This window comes from Pseudophryne corroboree, chromosome 3 (assembly GCF_028390025.1).
Source record: "Pseudophryne corroboree isolate aPseCor3 chromosome 3, aPseCor3.hap2, whole genome shotgun sequence".
NCBI lineage: Eukaryota > Metazoa > Chordata > Amphibia > Anura > Myobatrachidae > Pseudophryne > Pseudophryne corroboree.
This window is the reverse complement of record NC_086446.1, coordinates 436,173,195-436,193,657: the sequence shown is the minus strand read 5'-3', so window position 1 is coordinate 436,193,657 and position 20,463 is coordinate 436,173,195. Positions and strand designations below refer to the sequence as shown.

At 49.2% G+C, this 20,463-nt stretch overlaps 2 protein-coding genes across 4 annotated transcripts in view; one reads left to right on the top strand and one right to left on the bottom strand.

Annotated features, from left to right (window-relative positions):
- METTL23 (methyltransferase 23, arginine) overlaps positions 1–12,728 on the bottom strand; it is a 61,217-nt gene extending 48,489 nt beyond the window's left edge. Inside the window, exons 1-2 of one of the 3 annotated variants that reach the window (XM_063960435.1) lie at positions 12,536–12,724; positions 862–964 (exon numbers count right to left, since the gene is read on the bottom strand). In XM_063960435.1, coding sequence (XP_063816505.1) covers positions 862–964; positions 12,536–12,606 — 174 coding nt within the window. In that variant the 5' untranslated portion in view covers positions 12,607–12,724. Of the gene's footprint in view, positions 1–861; positions 965–12,381 lie in introns of all 3 variants that reach the window. The other 2 variants (XM_063960436.1, XM_063960434.1) reach the window with 2 other exon arrangements.
- Positions 12,729–12,940: 212 nt separating this feature from the next.
- JMJD6 (jumonji domain containing 6, arginine demethylase and lysine hydroxylase) overlaps positions 12,941–20,463 on the top strand; it is a 59,238-nt gene continuing 51,715 nt past the window's right edge. Inside the window, exon 1 of the mRNA XM_063960433.1 lies at positions 12,941–13,230. Within this exon, the coding sequence (XP_063816503.1) occupies positions 13,093–13,230 (138 nt within the window). The 5' untranslated portion in view covers positions 12,941–13,092. The remainder of the gene's footprint in view (positions 13,231–20,463) is intronic.

Below are 20,463 nucleotides of genomic sequence, written 5' to 3'. Positions count from 1 at the left end.
CAGGGGAGAGCCAGGGAGCTTCCTTCCAGCGGATCTGTGAAGGAGAAATGGCGCCAGTGTGCTGAAGGAGATAGCTCCGCCCCTTTTTCGCTGACTTTTCTCCCGCTTTTTTATGGATTCTGGCAGGGGTATTTATCACATATATAGCCTCTGGGGCTATATATTGTGGTATTTTTGCCAGCCAAGGTGTTTTTATTGCTGCTCAGGGCGCCCCCCCCCCAGCGCCCTGCACCCTCAGTGACCGGAGTGTGAAGTGTCTATGAGGAGCAACGGCGCACAGCTGCAGTGCTGTGCGCTACCTTGGTGAAGACTGATGTCTTCTGCCGCCGATTTTCCGGACCTCTTCTTGCTTCTGGCTCTGTAAGGGGGACGGCGGCGCGGCTCCGGGACCGAACACCAAGGCCAGTTCCATGCGGTCGATCCCTCTGGAGCTAATGGTGTCCAGTAGCCTAAGAAGCCCAAGCTAGCTGCAAGCAGGTAGGTTCGCTTCTTCTCCCCTTAGTCCCTCGCTGCAGTGAGCCTGTTGCCAGCAGGTCTCACTGTAAAATAAAAAACCTAATTATATACTTTCTTTTTAGAAGCTCAGGAGAGCCCCTAGTGTGCATCCAACCTCGGCCGGGCACAAAATCTAACTGAGGCTTGGAGGGGGGTCGTGGTGGGAGGAGCCAGTGCACACCAGGTGACCTAGAAGCTTTCTTTAGTTGTGCCCAGTCTCCTGCGGAGCCGCTATTCCCCATGGTCCTTTCGGAGTTCCCAGCATCCACTAGGACGTCAGAGAAACTCTGATCCATGCACTCATCATCTCCCGCATTGATTATTGTAATAGTCTCCTTACTGGTCTTCCCAAACATAGGCTCTCACCACTTCAATCCATTTTAAATGCAGCTGCGAGGCTAATCTTCCTCGCCAGACGTTCTTCGTCTGCTGATCCGCTCTGTCAGTCCCTCCATTGGTTACCGGTATTCTACCGTGTCAAATATAAAATACTTTTACTTACATACAAGGCTATTACCCAAACTGCACCATCATACATCTCCTCACTCATCTCAAAATATCTCCCTACCAGACCCCTCCGCTCAAGATCTGTGTCTCTCATCCAGATGTATTACCTGTTCCCACTCAAAATTGCAGGACTTTACCCGGGCTTCACCCACTCTGTGGAATGCCCTCCCGCGCACAATAAGACTCTCCACTAGTCTCCAAACCTTTAAACGTTCCCTGAAAACTCATCTCTTCAGACAAGCCTACCAAATTCCTGACCCACACACATAACCTTCAATGCTTCCCTATCCAGTTACATTCCCTCTGCACAGTCCCCATAACCTCACATTTTGTCTTCCAACATTGCTGGGTGATCATATCATACAACCCACTAAGAACCTAGCAATCTGGGGAAACATTATGTAACAGGTTGCATCTATCCTTGTGTATCAATACCTATTTCCCTATAGATTGTAAGCTTGCGAACAGGGCCTTCCTACCGCTATGTCTGTCTTTGCCCTGTTTTGTTCTATAACTGTTGTTCTAATTGTAAAGCGCAACGGAATATGCTGCGCTATATAAGAAACTGCTAATAAATAAATAAATAATAATACATTTTCGGGGTCAAAAAATGCAAAGTGATGGAAATTGGGATACAAGGTATGGGACAGGTATATTGGGGTGCTTTATGAGTGGGACAAGTGTTTTTAGGCTTGCAGGTGGGAGTAGTCAGTCCGCTTCCACTTTTTCTTTAAAGTCCCCTTTTTTTTTTAAACGCATAACAGCCATTTTACCCAATTCACTGGCACCAAATAGGGTCAACCCATATCCAATAGTCCACAATGAAATTGATTGTTTACCATTTTTAGCATGTTTTATGTGTGATGACCCCTGTAGGTTAGTAGTCAGAAACCAACATTACTTTATTTTTTTTACCTTCATATAAAGATAGTGGAAATTTTTGTACCATGGCATATGACAATTTTCACTGTTGTGGATGCTTAGAAAAGTAATAGAAAGCTGGGATAAAAAACAGATTATTTTCAGCATATTTCAAGCTACATTTTTGTCATTTAACTATTTCCCTACCTCCCTTCTGTTTGTCTGAAATTTAAGGACAATGCCGTCAGATTTAAAAAAAAAAAAAAAAAAGTCAATTTTTGGGGATTGTATTTCAGTGGGAAGGAATAAAATTTCAGAGCTGGAATTTTGTTTGGGAATAGTTATATACTCAAAGATTTGCCAAACAAATTTTGAGTTATCTATCTTGTCTACTTTCTTTTTTTTTATTAGACCACTTTGAAAATAGGATTTTAAATTACCTACCTGTAAATCCTTTTCTCGTAGTCCATAGAGGACACTGGGGTCCACATTAGTACCATGGGGTATAGACGGGTCCACTAGGAGCCTTGGGCAGTTTAAGAAATCAATAGTGTGCACTGGCTCCTCCCTCCATGCCCCTCCTACCAGACTCAGCATAGAAACTGTGCCCGAGGAGACGGACATATCTTGAGAGAAGGATTCAGAAATGATAGTGGCGAGATTCGAACCAGCACACACAAACAAGAAGAAAACCATGTTAACACAACATGAACAGAACAGCAATGGCTGATCCCACAACAATACTTAACCAAGTAACCCTGCAGGAAACACGAAGAACTTGGCGGGCGCCCAGTATCCTCTACGGACTACGCGAAAAGGATTTACCTGTCGGTAATTAAAATCCTATTTTCGCTTACGTCCTAGAGGATACTGGGGTCCACATTAGTACCATGGGGATGTACCAAAGCTACCAAACCGGGTGGGAGAGTGTTGAGGTTCTTGCAGAACTGACTGACCAAACTGAAGGTCCTCAGAGGCCAAGGTATCGAACGTGTAGAACTTAGCAAACGTGTTTGAACCAGAACAAGTAGCTGCTCGGCAGAGCTGTAAAGCCGAGACATCCCGGGCAGCCGCCCAGGCAGAACCCACTGACCAAGTAGTGTGGGCATGAACAGATTTAGGAACCGGCAAGCCTGCCGTAGAGTAAGCATGCTGGCTAGTCAGCGTGATCCAGCGAGCAACAGACTACTTAGAAGCAGGACACCCAATTCTCTTGGGATCATAAAGCACAAACAGCGAGTCCGATTTTCTGTGACGAGCCGTCCGTTTGACATAGATTCTCAAAGCTCTCACAACATCCAGGGACTTTGAAGTAGGAGAGGTGTCAGCAAGCACCAGAACCACAATTGGGTGGTTGATATGAAACGCAGACACCACCTTTGGAAGAAATTGCTGACGAGTTCCGAGTTCAGCTCTATCGTCATGAAAAATCAAATAGGGGCTCTCGTGAGACAATGCCCCCAATTCCGAAACACACCGTGCCGAAGCCAAGGCCAATAGTGTGACGATCTTCCATGTAAGAAACTTTACATCCACCTCCTGTAAAGGCTCAAACCAATCTGACTGCAGAAATTTCAACACCACGTTAAGATCCCAAGGTGCCGTGGGAGGCACAAAGGGCGGTTGGATGTGTAGAACACTTTCAAGAAGGTCTGAACCTCAGGAAGCGAAGCCAACTGTTTCTGTAAAAAAATAAGATTTTACTTACCGATAAATCTATTTCTCGGAGTCCGTAGTGGATGCTGGGGTTCCTGAAAGGACCATGGGGAATAGCGGCTCCGCAGGAGACAGGGCACAAAAAGTAAAGCTTTTCCAGATCAGGTGGTGTGCACTGGCTCCTCCCCCTATGACCCTCCTCCAGACTCCAGTTAGGTACTGTGCCCGGACGAGCGTACACAATAAGGGAGGATTTTGAATCCCGGGTAAGACTCATACCAGCCACACCAATCACACCGTACAACTTGTGATCTAAACCCAGTTAACAGTATGATAACAGCGGAGCCTCTGAAAGATGGCTTCCTTCAACAATAACCCGAATTAGTTAACAATAACTATGTACAATTATTGCAGATAATCCGCACTTGGGATGGGCGCCCAGCATCCACTACGGACTCCGAGAAATAGATTTATCGGTAAGTAAAATCTTATTTTCTCTATCGTCCTAGTGGATGCTGGGGTTCCTGAAAGGACCATGGGGATTATACCAAAGCTCCCAAACGGGCGGGAGAGTGCGGATGACTCTGCAGCACCGAATGAGAGAACTCCAGGTCCTCCTTAGCCAGAGTATCAAATTTGTAAAATTTTACAAACGTGTTCTCCCCTGACCACGTAGCTGCTCGGCAAAGTTGTAATGCCGAGACCCCTCGGGCAGCCGCCCAAGATGAGCCCACCTTCCTTGTGGAGTGGGCCTTTACAGATTTAGGCTGTGGCAGGCCTGCCACAGAATGTGCAAGTTGGATTGTGCTACAGATCCAACGAGCAATCGTCTGCTTAGACGCAGGAGCACCCATCTTGTTGGGTGCATACAATATAAACAACGAGTCAGATTTTCTGACTCCAGCTGTCCTTGCAATATATATTTTTAATGCTCTGACAACGTCCAGTAACTTGGAGTCCTCCAAGTCACTTGTAGCCGCAGGCACTACAATAGGCTGGTTCAGATGAAATGCTGACACCACCTTAGGGAGAAAATGCGGACGAGTCCGCAGTTCTGCCCTGTCCGAATGGAAAATCAGATATGGGCTTTTGTAAGATAAAGCTGCCAGTTCTGACACTCTCCTGGCCGAAGCCAGGGCTAGAAGCATGGTCACTTTCCATGTGAGATATTTCAAATCCACCTTCTTTAGTGGTTCAAACCAATGAGATTTTAGAAAGTCCAAAACCACATTGAGATCCCACGGTGCCACTGGAGGCACCACAGGAGGCTGTATATGTAGCACTCCCTTAACAAAGGTCTGGACTTCAGGGACTGAAGCCAATTCTTTTTGAAAGAAAATCGACAGGGCCGAAATTTGAACCTTAATAGATCCCAATTTGAGACCCATAGACAATCCTGATTGCAGGAAATGTAGGAATCGACCCAGTTGAAATTCCTCCGTCGGAGCACTCCGATCTTCGCACCACGCAACATATTTTCGCCAAATTCGGTGATAATGTTGCACGGTTACTTCCTTCCTTGCTTTAATCAAAGTAGGAATGACTTCTTCCGGCATGCCTTTTTCCTTTAGGATCCGGCGTTCAACCGCCATGCCGTCAAACGCAGCCGCGGTAAGTCTTGAAACAGACAGGGACCCTGCTGAAGCAAGTCCCTCCTTAGAGGTAGAGGCCACGGATCTTCCGTGATCATCTCTTGAAGTTCCGGGTACCAAGTCCTTCTTGGCCAATCCGGAACCACTAGTATCGTCCTTACGCCTCTTTGCCGTATAATTCTCAATACTTTTGGTATGAGAGGCAGAGGAGGAAACACATACACCGACTGGTACACCCAAGGCGTTACCAGCGCGTCCACAGCTATTGCCTGCGGATCTCTTGACCTGGCGCAATACCTGTCCAGTTTTTTGTTGAGGCGAGACGCCATCATGTCCACCATTGGTCTTTCCCAACGGGTTACCAGCAAGTGGAAGACTTCTGGATGAAGTCCCCACTCTCCCGGGTGAAGATCGTGTCTGCTGAGGAAGTCTGCTTCCCAGTTGTCCACTCCCGGGATGAACACTGCTGACAGTGCTATCACATGATTCTCTGCCCAGCGAAGAATCCTTGCAGCTTCTGCCATTGCACTCCTGCTTCTTGTGCCGCCCTGTCTGTTCACATGGGCGACTGCCGTGATGTTGTCCGACTGGATCAACACCGGTTTTCCCTGAAGCAGAGGTTCTGCCTGGCTTAGAGCATTGTATATTGCTCTTAGTTCCAGAATGTTTATGTGAAGAGACGTTTCCAGGCTCGTCCATACTCCCTGGAAGTTTCTTCCTTGTGTGACTGCTCCCCAGCCTCTCAGGCTGGCGTCCGTGGTCACCAGGATCCAATCCTGTATGCCGAATCTGCGGCCCTCCAATAGATGAGCACTCTGCAACCACCACAGAAGAGACACCCTTGTCCTTGGAGACAGGGTTATCCGCAGGTGCATCTGAAGATGCGACCCTGACCATTTGTCCAACAGATCCCTTTGGAAAATTCTTGCGTGGAATCTGCCGAATGGAATTGCTTCGTAAGAAGCCACCATTTTTCCCAGGACTCTTGTGCATTGATGTACAGACACCTTTCCTGGTTTTAGGAGGTTCCTGACAAGCTCGGATAACTCCTTGGCTTTTTCCTCCGGGAGAAAAACCTTTTTCTGAACCGTGTCCAGAATCATCCCTAGGAACAGCAGACGAGTTGTCGGCATTAACTGGGATTTTGGAATATTCAGAATCCACCCGTGCTGTTTTAGCACTTCTTGCGACAGTGCTAATCCCATCTCTAGCTGTTCTCTGGACCTTGCCCTTATTAGGAGATCGTCCAAGTATGGGATAATTAATATGCCTTTTCTTCGAAGAAGAATCATCATCTCGGCCATTACCTTTGTAAAGACCCGAGGTGCCGTGGACAATCCGAACGGCAGCGTCTGAAACTGATAGTGACAGTTTTGTACAACGAACCTGAGGTACCCCTGGTGTGAGGGGTAAATTGGAACGTGGAGATACGCATCCTTGATGTCCAAGGATACCATAAAGTCCCCCTCTTCCAGGTTCGCTATCACTGCTCTGAGTGACTCCATCTTGAACTTGAACTTCTTTATGTACAGGTTCAAGGACTTCAGATTTAGAATAGGCCTTACCGAGCCATCCGGCTTCGGTACCACAAAAAGAGTGGAATAATACCCCTTCCCTTGTTGTAGAAGAGGTACCTTGACTATCACCTGCTGAGAGTACAGCTTGTGAATGGCTTCCAAAACCGTCTCCCTTTCGGAGGGGGACGTTGGTAAAGCAGACTTCAGGAAACGGCGAGGTGGATCTGTCTCTAATTCCAACCTGTACCCCTGAGATATTATCTGCAGGATCCAGGGATCTACCTGCGAGTGAGCCCACTGCGCGCTGTAATTTTTGAGACGACCACCCACCGTCCCCGAGTCCGCTTGAGAAGCCCCAGCGTCATGCTGAGGCTTTTGTAGAAGCCGGGGAAGGCTTCTGTTCCTGGGAAGGAGCTGCCTGTTGCTGTCTCTTCCCTCGACCTCTGCCTCGTGGCAGATATGAATAGCCCTTTGCTCTCTTATTTTTAAAGGAACGAAAGGGCTGCGGTTGAAAAATCGGTGCCTTTTTCTGTTGGGGAGTGACTTGAGGTAGAAAGGTGGATTTCCCGGCTGTAGCCGTGGCCACCAAATCTGATAGACCGACTCCAAATAACTCCTCCCCTTTATACGGCAAAACTTCCATATGTCGTTTTGAATCCGCATCGCCTGTCCACTGTCGCGTCCATAAAGCTCTTCTGGCCGAAATGGACATAGCACTTACCCGTGATGCCAGTGTGCAGATATCCCTCTGTGCATCACGCATATAAAGAAATGCATCCTTTATTTGTTCTAACGACAGTAAAATATTGTCCCTGTCCAGGGTATCAATATTTTCAATCAGGGACTCTGACCAAACTACCCCAGCACTGCACATCCAGGCAGTCGCTATAGCTGGTCGTAGTATAACACCTGCATGTGTGTATATACTTTTTTGGATATTTTCCATCCTCCTATCTGATGGATCTTTAAGTGCGGCCGTCTCAGGAGAGGGTAACGCCACTTGTTTAGATAAGCGTGTTAGCGCCTTGTCCACCCTAGGAGGTGTTTCCCAGCGCTCCCTAACCTCTGGCGGGAAAGGGTATAATGCCAATAATTTCTTTGAAATTATCAGCTTTTTATCAGGGGCAACCCACGCTTCATTACACACGTCATTTAATTCTTCTGATTCAGGAAAAACTATAGGTAGTTTTTTCACACCCCACATAATACCCTGTTTAGTGGTACCTGTAGTATCAGCTAAATGTAACGCCTCCTTCATTGCCAAAATCATATAACGTGTGGCCCTACTGGAAAATACGGTTGATTCGTCACCGTCACCACTGGAGTCAGTGCCTGTGTCTGGGTCTGTGTCGACCGACTGAGGCAAAGGGCGTTTCACAGCCCCTGACGGTGTTTGAGTCGCCTGGACAGGCACTAATTGATTGTCCGGCCGTCTCATGTCGTCAAACGACTGCTTTAGCGTGTTGACACTATCCCGTAGTTCCATAAATAAAGGCATCCATTCTGGTGTCGACTCCCTAGGGGGTGACATCCTCATATTTGGCAATTGCTCCGCCTCCACACCAATATCGTCCTCATACATGTCGACACACCCGTACCGACACACAGCAGACACACAGGGAATGCTCCTAACGAAGACAGGACCCACTAGCCCTTTGGGGAGACAGAGGGAGAGTTTGCCAGCACACACCAAAAGCGCTATATATATAACAGGGATAGCCTTATAATAAGTGCTCCCTTATAGCTGCTTTATATATATCAAAATATCGCCATAATTTTGCCCCCCCTCTCTGTTTTACCCTGTTTCTGTAGTGCAGTGCAGGGGAGAGACCTGGGAGCCGTCCTGACCAGCGGAGCTGTGAGAGGAAATGGCGCCGTGTGCTGAGGAGATAGGCCCCGCCCCTTTTCCGGCGGGCTCGTCTCCCGCTATTTAGTGAATCCAGGCAGGGGTTAAATATCTCCATATAGCCTCTGGGGGCTATATGTGAGGTATTTTTAGCCTTTATATAGGTTACATTTGCCTCCCAGGGCGCCCCCCCCCAGCGCCCTGCACCCTCAGTGACTGCGTGTGAAGTGTGCTGAGAGGAAAATGGCGCACAGCTGCAGTGCTGTGCGCTACCTTTAGAAGACTGCAGGAGTCTTCAGCCGCCGATTCTGGACCTCTTCTGACTTCAGCATCTGCAAGGGGGCCGGCGGCGCGGCTCCGGTGACCATCCAGGCTGTACCTGTGATCGTCCCTCTGGAGCTGATGTCCAGTAGCCAAGAAGCCAATCCATCCTGCACGCAGGTGAGTTCACTTCTTCTCCCCGCAGTCCCTCGTTGCAGTGATCCTGTTGCCAGCAGGACTCACTGTAAAATAAAAAACCTAAGCTAAACTTTTTCTAAGCAGCTCTTTAGGAGAGCCACCTAGATTGCACCCTTCTCGGCCGGGCACAAAAATCTAACTGGAGTCTGGAGGAGGGTCATAGGGGGAGGAGCCAGTGCACACCACCTGATCTGGAAAAGCTTTACTTTTTGTGCCCTGTCTCCTGCGGAGCCGCTATTCCCCATGGTCCTTTCAGGAACCCCAGCATCCACTAGGACGATAGAGAAAAAAAAATGGACAAGGCCGAAATCTGGACATTTATGGATCCTAAACGTAGGCCCACATCTGCACCAGACTGCAGAAAAAGCAGAACACGACCCAGTTGAAATTCCACTGCAGGAAATTTCCTGTGTTCACACCAAGAGACGTATTTTCTCCAATTTCAGTGGTAACGTTTTGCTGTTACCCCTTTCCTGGCTTGGATCAAGGTAGCCAGGGGTGCTGCGGAAGGAAGGTATGTAGCCTTGGATATCCACGTATCCAGTTCATCTCCAAAAAAGGGCTTCACCTGTGAAAGGTAGGCTTTCCACACCTTTCCTGGAATCCACATCCGCAGTCCACTGGCGTAGCCACAAGCCCCTGCGTGCTGACACTGCCATGGCAGTGGTGCGTTGAGCAATCCAATCTCCTTTATGGCCTCCAACATAAACTTAGCAGAATCCTGTATATGCTGTAGGAGTAAAATAATCTCCCCGCTGGATAAGGAATCTAACCCGTCAAGTAGATTACCTGACCATTTTGCAATGGCCCTAGTGATCCATGCACAAGCTATAGTGGGTCTTTGGGCCACCCCCACAGCTGTGTACAGAGATTTGAGAGTGGTCTCAATCTGTGCGGTCTGCAGCATCCTTCAACGAAGCAGCCCCAGGAACAGATAAAACTATCTTACAAGACAGCCTGGAAACCGAAGCGTTCCCTATCAGTGGGTTTTCCTATTTTTTCCTATCATCTCTAGGGAACAGGAAAGATGTGAGTAACCGTTTTAGAATCTGAAACTTCCTGTCAGGAATAACCCAAGTTGCTTCAAAAAGAGAATTTAATTCCTAAGAAGCAGCAAAAGTAGCAGAGGATTTCTTTTTCACATAAAAAAAGGATTCCTCCTCGTCCTCTGACATCGTCAGGAATGTGTAATACATCTCTTATAGCTTCAATCAGGGCCTGTAGTCCCTGTGCTAAAGCTGCATCCCCCCTACCAAGACCCCCCCCCCCCCCTCCTCTGGGTCTGATACATCATCGTCGGTATCAGCCTGCATGATTTGGGCCAGAGTACGTTTCTATGGACAAATAGCAGGGGTCTCAGACGCCGGGATGACCACTGAATCCCTATTCATGAGGTCATCTACAGACTGCCTTAAATATTGCGTCTCCTTTTCATTTTGGGACAATTTATTTGAAATATTTGAAATTAGCCCTTTTAATGACTAACCATACAGGTGCAGATCCACTAGCTTGAGAATGTGTACTATCCTGAGTACACTGTAGTGATCCCCCTGATTGAGAAAAACACTCTGCTGTGCATGATACACACTCCTTTGACATGATAAATGTGAAAGAAACACACACACACACACACACACACACACACACACACACACTAAGAAAAAGGTTAAAGCACAGTTAACCCACACAGAGCCCTTCTAGGGAGACAGAGTACAGTGGAGCCAACCACACCGAGCCCCTATAGCTAAAGTTTAAACTTAGCTGGGTCGCAAACTAAGGGGCAGATGTATGAAAGTGCGCTGTGGTTTCCGCTGACCACAGCGCACCTTAAGCCTGCATTTAGCGCTTCCTCCTAATGTATGAACGGCGTGTTAACGCCGTATGGCCTGGCCGCTGCGCGCCCCCGCCACTTACCGCTACCCCGCTGTAGTGAACGGGAGACGAAGAGCAGAGGCAATGTATGTTTGCCTCTGCTGTCCCTTTTCGTCTCTTCAAGCCGCCGGTCCAGAACGCCTCCCCCAGGCAGGCGATGTGGTCAAAATGTGCAGGGCTTTTTTTTTTTTAATAAACTTTATTTAACGTGGACATTCTTCTGCTGGTCCACACAGCTCTACTGCGCATGCGTCGGGGGCCTCCGGCGGTGCACACAGGAAGGGAGAAGGGCGCATGCGCACAGATTCCGTGCCGAGCCGATGTGGAAGCTGCGCTACCGCAGGACAGGTAGGATAACGCACTTACACATCAGCGGGGGCCTTGATCATACATTGTGGCGGCGGCTGCGGGCGTATCACCACGATAATGTGGTGATACGCCCCTGGACACATAACGTCCGTAAGGACGTTTTTAATACATTACCCCCATTGTACCCTTAATAGGGCTTAGTACACCAAATTATTGCCCCACCCCTTTGCTATGACCCCCTGGTACCGCTGAGGTGCTTTGGAGTCTGTGTGGAGGAGCTGCGCTTCCCTGACAGGCTGCCTGTGTAAAGCTGCAGAGGGAAAATGGTACTGGTGAGCTGCTAGATCCGCTCATAGTGAAGGCCCCGCCCCCGTAATGGTGTGTGGTCTTCCCAGTCTTTATACTGGCTGAGGTGTGGAAGCATGTTTGCAGGGGATCAGAACCCCTGTAATAGTGCCAGTTTTGCGGGTAATACATGTGGCTCCAGCCGCCCCTCACAGCGGACACTACAGTGTACCTGAAGCCTGGAGTGCAGCGCTGCGCTCCTACCCTCATGCCGCCATCACAGCCAGCAACCCGCTAACCGTGACGTCGGCCACCTACTCACCACTCTTCTGGCTCTGTTAGGGGTGGCGGCGTGCTGCGGATCTATACGCTCGCCGTGGTGGGGCTTGCGAATAGGACCCTCAGGAGCTCATTGTCCTGTCAGTGGGGAACGGGACCATTAATCCTAGGGAGGTTGGGCCGTTCCCCCCCAAGTCCCACGAAGCAGGCAGTCTGGTGCCAGCCAGACCTGCCTGAAAATAATAAAACAGAAAATAAATGCAGAAAACTCTTCAGGAGCTTCCCAAGCGTGACCGGCACCCCCGGGCACATTTTCTAAACTGAGTCTGGTAGGAGGGGCATAGAGGGAGGAGCCAGTGCACACTATTGATTTCTTAAAGTGCCCATGGCTCCTAGTGGACCCATCTACACCCCATGGTACTAATGTGGACCCCAGTATCCTCTAGGACCTAAGATAAATTTCTGGTTTTCCCCGTAAATTGACCTCTTAGATCTCTGGTGGGGTTGTGATGCTACCCTCTGGTGGGGAACCTGATAAAAATGTCAAATTCACAGTATACACAGTATTCTACGATGTGTAATTGTAAGAAAGAAAAAAAGACCAACCTACAGCCTAATCGCAGCAATTCTATTTAGATAACTGCCTTTTGGTTCTAACAGTATGTATACTACGCTTTATTGAGGCCTGTGCAGGATTAAACACCTTTTCTCTAGAAAGCAATCTTTGAGCCATGAGGGTAACAAGCCAGCCTGGTCCCCAGCAAACACTGGGATTAACGCTCTTTCTGCAGCTCAGCACGTAAGCCATGGCGCCCCGTGTGGCAATACGTGCCCAATATGAAAACATGGCAGGGCACCTCGGGGATAAGAAGCGTGAGGCCCCCGGGCTCCTCGCTGTCCTCATCCCTCTCTTCCTGCTTGAAGACATACTCCCGGACCACGATCCGAGGCTCTCCTTGTCCGTTCATCTACACCCATCACCAGAGACAAGTCTGTTACACGTGGGACGCCATACTGTCGCACTTTAAGGACGCAACCGGCTGCGGCGGAACCTGACGGCCATCTTGGTAGAGGATTTACCAAGTTATTTATCGTCACTGGCTACACTGTCAGGAGAATTGTGGCGTCAGGTTATGTGTACCGAATCAAACATTCGAAAAACATTGAGTTAATAAGAAGCTAGATGCTATTCCTACTCCATGGTGTTTAGAGCCAATCAGACGTCACAGCTCCTTCCTGCCCCACTCATGATGGCTACGTAACACAGACAAAGCGTGCTGTATGGCGCCTGACTTCCTGGTCGTTCTCAGCCAATAGGAACAGGGCGTAGGGGCATGTGGGCGGCACGCGAGGTGTCTGGAGCGCGCCCGCCGGGTTGATCGGTGACCGGAATAGAGGGTGACATCGCCCGCAGATGGTGGGGATGAACCACAAGAGTAAGAAGCGAATAAAGGAGGCGAAGCGGAGCGCTCGGCCCGAGTTGAAGGACTCGCAGGACTGGAGCCGGCATAACTACATAGAGGTGTTTCGCCTGAGCCCGGGCAGCGTGCAGGTGAGAGCGCCCATCCATAGTATTGGCGGGGGCGGGGCTGACATGCACTATAGGGCCACACTTCCTGCAGGCAGGGGCCAGCGTGAGGGATGCGTAGTGACAATCCCATCATATATGTGTATGCATACTTCCTCTAGTTACATCCTTTGCAAATCCAACCCAATACATGGATTCTCAGTAGATCTTATTCACAAGCAGTGTACTTATATAGATGCATGTGGGTCATGCACTGCTAGAGTACTTGTATCCCCTGTGTATACCTGTGGCTTACATTTATATACAAGGCCACTGATAGAAGTGGCTATGTAGTTATGCATGAAGAGCTGGGAGAGAAATGACCCACAGTGCCAGTGATACAGTATGTGGTGTCAAACAGTTATGTGAACACAAATTAAAACAGCATTGTCAGCACACTAGGGGCCCCATTTAATAACAAACCGATTATTAACAGTGGTATGTTTTGTTTAGTGTCCCAGTGATACTAGTGAATATGCCTTTGGTATTTAACATTGCTTGCCTCTTTGGTGAGGTCCAGCAACTGCATCCTCCGCTCTTCTGCTTATAGTCATTCGCTGCCAGCAATGGGCTGCTGTGTCATGCGTATGCGCAATGGGTAGTCTGTGCACAATACTTTCTACTGCACTGCGAGCAGGGACTCTAATGCCTGGAAGGCTTCGCTGAAGCCAGAAAGGTGGTTTCTGAGGGGCAGATGTATTAAGCCTGGTGAAGTGAAAATGTGGAAGGTGATAACGCACCAGCCAGTCAGCTCCTAACTGACATTTCTCTGATGTCCTAGTGGATGCTGGGTACTCCGTAAGGACCATGGGGAATAGACGGGCTCCGCAGGAGACTGGGCACTCTAAAAGAAAGATTAGGTACTATCTGGTGTGCACTGGCTCCTCCCTCTATACCCCTCCTCCAGACCTCAGTTAGAATCTGTGCCCGGCTCGAGCTGGTTGCACACTAGGGGCACTCCTGAGCTTCTAGTAAAGAAAGTATTTATTAGGTTTTTTATTTTCAGTGAGATCTGCTGGCAACAGACTCACTGCTACGAGGGACTTAGGGGAGAGAAGCGAACCTACCTGTTTGCAGCTAGCTTGGGCTTCTAGGCTACTGGACACCATTAGCTCCAGAGGGATCGAACACAGGCCCAGCCTCGGTCGTCCGGTCCCGGAGACGCGCCGCCGTCCCCCTTGCAGAGCCAGAAGATGGAAGATTCCGAGGAGAAAATCGGCGGCTGAAGACTCCGGTCTTCATTAAGGTAGCGCACAGCACTGCAGCTGTGCACCATTGCTCCCCATGCACACCACATACTCCGGTCACTGATGGGTGCAGGGCGCTGGGGGGGGCGCCCTGGGCTGCAATTAGAGTACCTTAACATGGCAAAAAAACACATAATATAGTCTAATAAACTATATATGTGTAAAAATCCCCTGCCATAATATTAATAAAAGAGCGGGATAAGCCCGCCGATAAGGGGGCGGGGCTATCTCCCTCAGCACACTGGCGCCATTTTCTCTTCACAGTTCCGCTGGAAGACAGCTCCCCAGGCTCTCCCCTGCAGTTTCCAGGCTCAAAGGGTTAAAAAGAGAGGGGGGGCACTAAATTTAGGCGCAAACTTTACATGTTAAGCAGCTATAGGGAAAAATCACTTTCTGTAATAGTGTAAATCCCTAATTATATAGCGCTGTGGTGTGTGCTGGCATACTCTCTCTCTGTCTCCCCAAAGGACTTTGTGGGGTCCTGTCCTCAGTCAGAGCATTCCCTGTGTGTGTGCGGTGTGTCGGTACGGCTGTGTCGACATGTTTGATGAGGAGGCTTATGTGGAGGCGGAGCAGGTGCCGATAAACGTGATGTCACCCCCTGCGGGGTCGACACCAGAGTGGATGGATATGTGGACGGTATTAACCGACCGTGTCAACTCCTTACATAAATGGATGACGTGACAGCCGGCTTCTCAGTCCGTGCCTGCCCAGGCGTCTCAAAGACATCAGGGGCTCACAAACGCCCGCTACCTCAGATGGCAGATACAGATGTCGACACGGAGTCTGACTCCAGTGTCGACGAGGATGAGACATATACACAATCCACAAGGGGCATCCGTTGCATGATTACGGCAATGAAAAATATGTTACACATTTCTGACATTAACCCAGGTACCACTAAAAAGGGTATTATGTTTGGGGAGAAAAGCAGCAAGTGTTTTTTTCCCCCATCAGATGAGTTGAATGAAGTGTGTGAAGAAGCGTGGGGTTCCCCCGATAAGAGACTGGTAATTTCTAAAAAGTTACTGATGGCATACCCTTTCCCGCCAGAGGATAGGTCACGTTGGGAGATATCTCCTAGGGTGGATAAGGCGCTCACTCGCTTGTCAAAAAAGGTGGCACTGCCGTCTCAGGATACGGCCGCCTTGAAGGAGCCTGCTGATAGAAAGCAGGAGGCTATCCTGAAGTCTGTATATACACACTCAGGTACTATACTGAGACCTGCAATTGCTTCAGCATGGATGTGTAGTGCTGCTGCAGCGTGGTCTGATACCCTGTCAGATAATATTGATACCCTCGACAGGGATACGATTTTGCTAACCATAGAGCATATTAAAGACGTCGTCTTATATATGAGGGATGCACAGAGAGATATTTGCCGGCTGCCATCTAGAATTAATGCAATGTCCATTTCTGCCAGGAGGGTATTATGGACCCGGCAGTGGACAGGTGATGCTGATTCTAAAAGGCACATGGAGGTTTTGCCTTATAAGGGTGAGGATTTGTTTGGGGATGGTCTCTCGGACCTCGTATCCACAGCAACAGCTGGGAAATCGACATTTTTACCTCAGGCTCCCTCACAACCTAAGAAAGCACCATACTATCAGGTACAGTCCTTTCGGCCTCAGAAAAGCAAGCGGATCAAAGGTGCTTCCTTTCTGCCCAGAGGCAGGGGAGAGAAAAAAAAAAAAAAAAAAAACTGCACCAGACAGCCAGTTCACAGGAACAAAAATCCTCCCCTGCTTCTACTAAGTCCACCGCATGACGCTGGGGCTCCACAGACGGAGCCAGGAGCGGTGGGGGCGCGTCTCCGGAACTTCAGCGACCAGTGGGTTCGCTCACAGGTGGATCTCTGGGTTCTACAAGTGGTATCTCAGGGATACAAGCTGGAATTCGAGGCGTCTCCCCCTCGCCGTTACCTCAAATCAGCCTTGCCAGCTACTCCCCAGGACAGGGAGGTAGTACTGGCGGCAATTCACAAGCTGTACCTCCAGCAGGTGATAATAAAAGTTCCCCTCCTTCAACAGGGACGGGGTTACTATTCCACAATGTTGTGGTACCGAAACCAGACGGCTCGGTGAGACCCATTCTAAAATTGAAATCCTTGAACACTTATATAAGGAAGTTCAAAATGGAATCGCTCAGGGCGGTTATTGCAAGCCTGGAAGAGGGGGATTACATGGTATCACTGGACATCATGGATGCTTACCTATATGTCCCCATTTACCCACCTCACCAGGAGTACCTCAAGGTTGTGGTACAGAACTGCCATTACCAATTCCAGACGTTGCCGTTCGGTCTGTCCACGGCACCGAGGGTGTGTTCCAAGGTAATGGCCAAAATAATGATACTCCTTCGATAGAAGGGAGTTATAATTATCCCGTACTTGGACGATCTCCTTATAAAGGCGAGGTCCAAGGAGCAGTCGTTGATCGGAGTAGCACTATCTCAGGAAGTGCTACAACAGCACGGCTGGATTCTGAATATCCCAAAGTCGCAGCTGGTTCATACGACGCGTCTGCTGATATTGGGCATGTTTCTGGACACAGAACAGTAGAAGGTGTTTCTCCCGGAGGAGAAGGCCAAGGAGTTGTCATCTCTGGTCAGAGACCTCCTGCAACCAAAACAGGTGTCGGTGCATCATTGCACGCGAATCCTGGAAAAGATGGTAGCTTCTTTCTAAGCAATTCCCTTCGGCAGGTTCCATGCAAGGGATTTTCAGTGGGACCTGTTAGACAAGTGAGGATCGCATCTTCAAATGCATCGGCTGATCGCCCTGTCCCCGAGGGCCAGGGTGTCCCTGCTGTGGTGGCTGCAGAGTGCTCATCTACTCGAGGGCCGCAGATTCGGCATACAGGACTGGGTCCTGGTGACCACGGATGCAAGCCTCCGAGGTTGGGGAGCAGTCACTCAGGGAAGAAACTTCCAAGGACAATGGTCGAGTCAGGAGACTTCCCTACACATAAATATTCTGGACCTAAGGGCCATTTACAATGCCGTAAGGCAAGCAGAACCCCTGCTTCAAAACCAGCCGGTGCTGACTCAGTCAGACAACATCACGGCTGTCGCCCATGTAAACCGACAAGGCGGCACAAGAAGCAGGATGGCGTTGGCAGAAGCCACAAGGATTCTCCGATGGGCGGAGTATCACATGCTAACACTGTCAGCAGTGTTCATTCCGGGTGTGGAAAACTAGGAAGCAGACTTCCTCAGCAGGCACGACCTCCACCCGAGAGAGTGGGGACTTCATCCGGAAGTCTTCACGCAGATTGTGAACCGTTGGGAACGGCCACAGGTGGACATGATGGCGTCCCGCCTCAACAAAAAGCTAAAAAAGTATTGCGCCAGGTCAAGAGACCCTCAGGCGATAGCTGTGGACGCACTAGTGACACCGTGGGTGTACCAGTCGGTTTATGTGTTCCCTCCTCTTCCTCTCATACCCAAGGTACTGAGGATAGTAAGTAATAGAGGAGTAAGAACTATACTAGTAGTTCCGGATTGGCCAAGAAGAACTTGGTACCCAGAACTACAATTAATGAGGACCCATGGCCTCTGTCTCTCAGACAGGACCTGTTACTGCAGGGGCCCTGTCTGTTCCAAGACTTACCGCGGCTGCGTTTGAAGGCTTGGCGGTTGAACGCCGGATCCTAACGGAAAAGCGCGTTCCAGATGAAGTGGTTCCTACGCTGTTAAAGGCTAGGAGAGACGCTGCCTGAAGTTCAGACGTTGTTAAGGGAGTGCTGTATATTCAGCCCCTTTTTGTGCCTCCAGTGGCACCTTGGAATCTCAACGTAGTGTTGGATTTCCTAAAATCACATAGTTTTGAGCCATTTCAGAACGTGGAGTTGAAGTATCTCACGTGGAAAGTGGTTTTATATATATATATATATATATATATATATATATATATATATATATATATATATATATATATATATATATATATATATATATATATATATATATATATATATATATATATTATATATATATATTATATATTTGGCCTTGGCTTCGGCTAGGCGTGTGTCAGAATTGGCGGTTTTGTCGTGTGAAAGCCCTTATCTGATCTTCCATAGGAACAGGGCAGAATTGAGGATTCGTCCCCAATTTCTCCCTAAGGTGGTATCAGCGTTTCATTGAACCAACCTATTGTGGTGCCTGCGGCTACTCGGGACTTGGAAGCCTCCAAGTTGCTGGATGTAGTCCGGGCCCTGAAAATCTATGTTTCCAGGACGGCTAGAGTCAGAAATACTGACTCGATGTTTATCCTGCATGCACCCGACAAGCTGGGTGCTCCTGCTTCTAAGCAGACTATTGCTCGCTGGATCTGTAGCACGATTCACCTTGCACATTCTGCGGCTGGACTGCCGCATCCTAAATCGGTAAAAGCCCATTCCACGAGGAAGGGGGCTCTTCTTGGGCGGCTGCCCAAGAGGTCTCGGCATTACAACTTTGCCGAGCTGCTACCTGGTCGGGGTCAAACACGTTTGCAAAATTCTACAAGTTTGATACCCTGGCTGAGGAGGACCTTGAGTTTGCTCATTCGGTGCTGCAGAGTCATCCGCACTCTCCCGCCCGTTTGGGAGCTTTGGTATAATCCCCATGGTCCTTACGGAGTACCCAGCATCCACTAGGACGTCAGAGAAAATAAGAATTTACTCACCGGTAATTCTATTTCTCGTAGTCCGTAGTGGATGCTGGGAGCCCGTCCCAAGTGCGGATTGTCTGCAATACTTGTATATAGTTATTGCTTAACTAAAGGGTTATTGTTATGAGCCATCTGTTCAGTGAGGCTCATTTGTTGTTCATACTTTTAACTGGGTATAGTTATCACAAGTTGTACGGTGTGATTGGTGTGGCTGGTATGAGTCTTACCTGGGATTCCAAATCCTTTCCTTGTAGTGTCAGCTCTTCCGGGCACAGTTTCCCTAACTGAGGTCTGGAGGAGGGGCATAGAGGGAGGAGCCAGTGCACACCAGATATTACCTAATCTTTCTTTTAGAGTGCCCAGTCTCCTGCGGAGCCCGTCTATTCCCCATGGTCCTTACGGAGTACCCAGCATCCACTACGGACTACGAGAAATAGAATTACCGGTGAGTAAATTCTTATTTTCTCTGACGTCCTAGTGGATGCTGGGGACTCTGTAAGGACCATGGGGAATAGACGGCTCCGCAGGAGACTGTGCACATCTAAAGAAAGATTTAGGACTATCTGGTGTGCACTGGCTCCTCCCCCTATGACCCTCCTCCAAGCCTCAGTTAGATTTCTGTGCCCGGCCGAGCTGGATGCACACTAGGGGCTCTCCTGAGCTCCTTGAAAGAAAGTATAGTTTAGGTTTTTTTATTTTACAGTGAGACCTGCTGGCAACCGGCTCACTGCAGCGAGGGACTAAGGGGAGAAGAAGCGAACCTACCTAAGTGGTGGTAGCTTGGGCTTCTTAGGCTACTGGACACCATTAGCTCCAGAGGGATCGCACACAGGACCCAACCTCGTCGTCCGTTCCCGGAGCCGCGCCGCCGTCCCCCTTACAGAGCCAGAAGCAAGAAGGTCCGGTAAATCGGCGGCTGAAGACTTCTGTCTTCTCCAAGGTAGCGCACAGCACTGCAGCTGTGCGCCATTGCTCCTCATGCACACCACACAGCCCAGAGGCTATATAGGTGTAAATTACCCCTGCCAGAATAACACAAAAAGCGGGAGAAAGCCTGCCGAAAAAGGGGCGGAGCCATCTCCCTCAGCACACTGGCGCCATTTTCCCTCACAGCTCCGCTGGAAGGATCGCTCCCTGGCTCTCCCCTGCAGTCCTGCACTACAGAAAGGGTAAAAAAGAGAGGGGGGGGCACTAAATTTAGGCGCTATATATATATATATATCTCTCTAACGTCCTAGTGGATGCTGGGGACTCCGTCAGGACCATGGGGATTAGCGGCTCCGCAGGAGACAGGGCACAAAAATAAAGCTTTAGGAT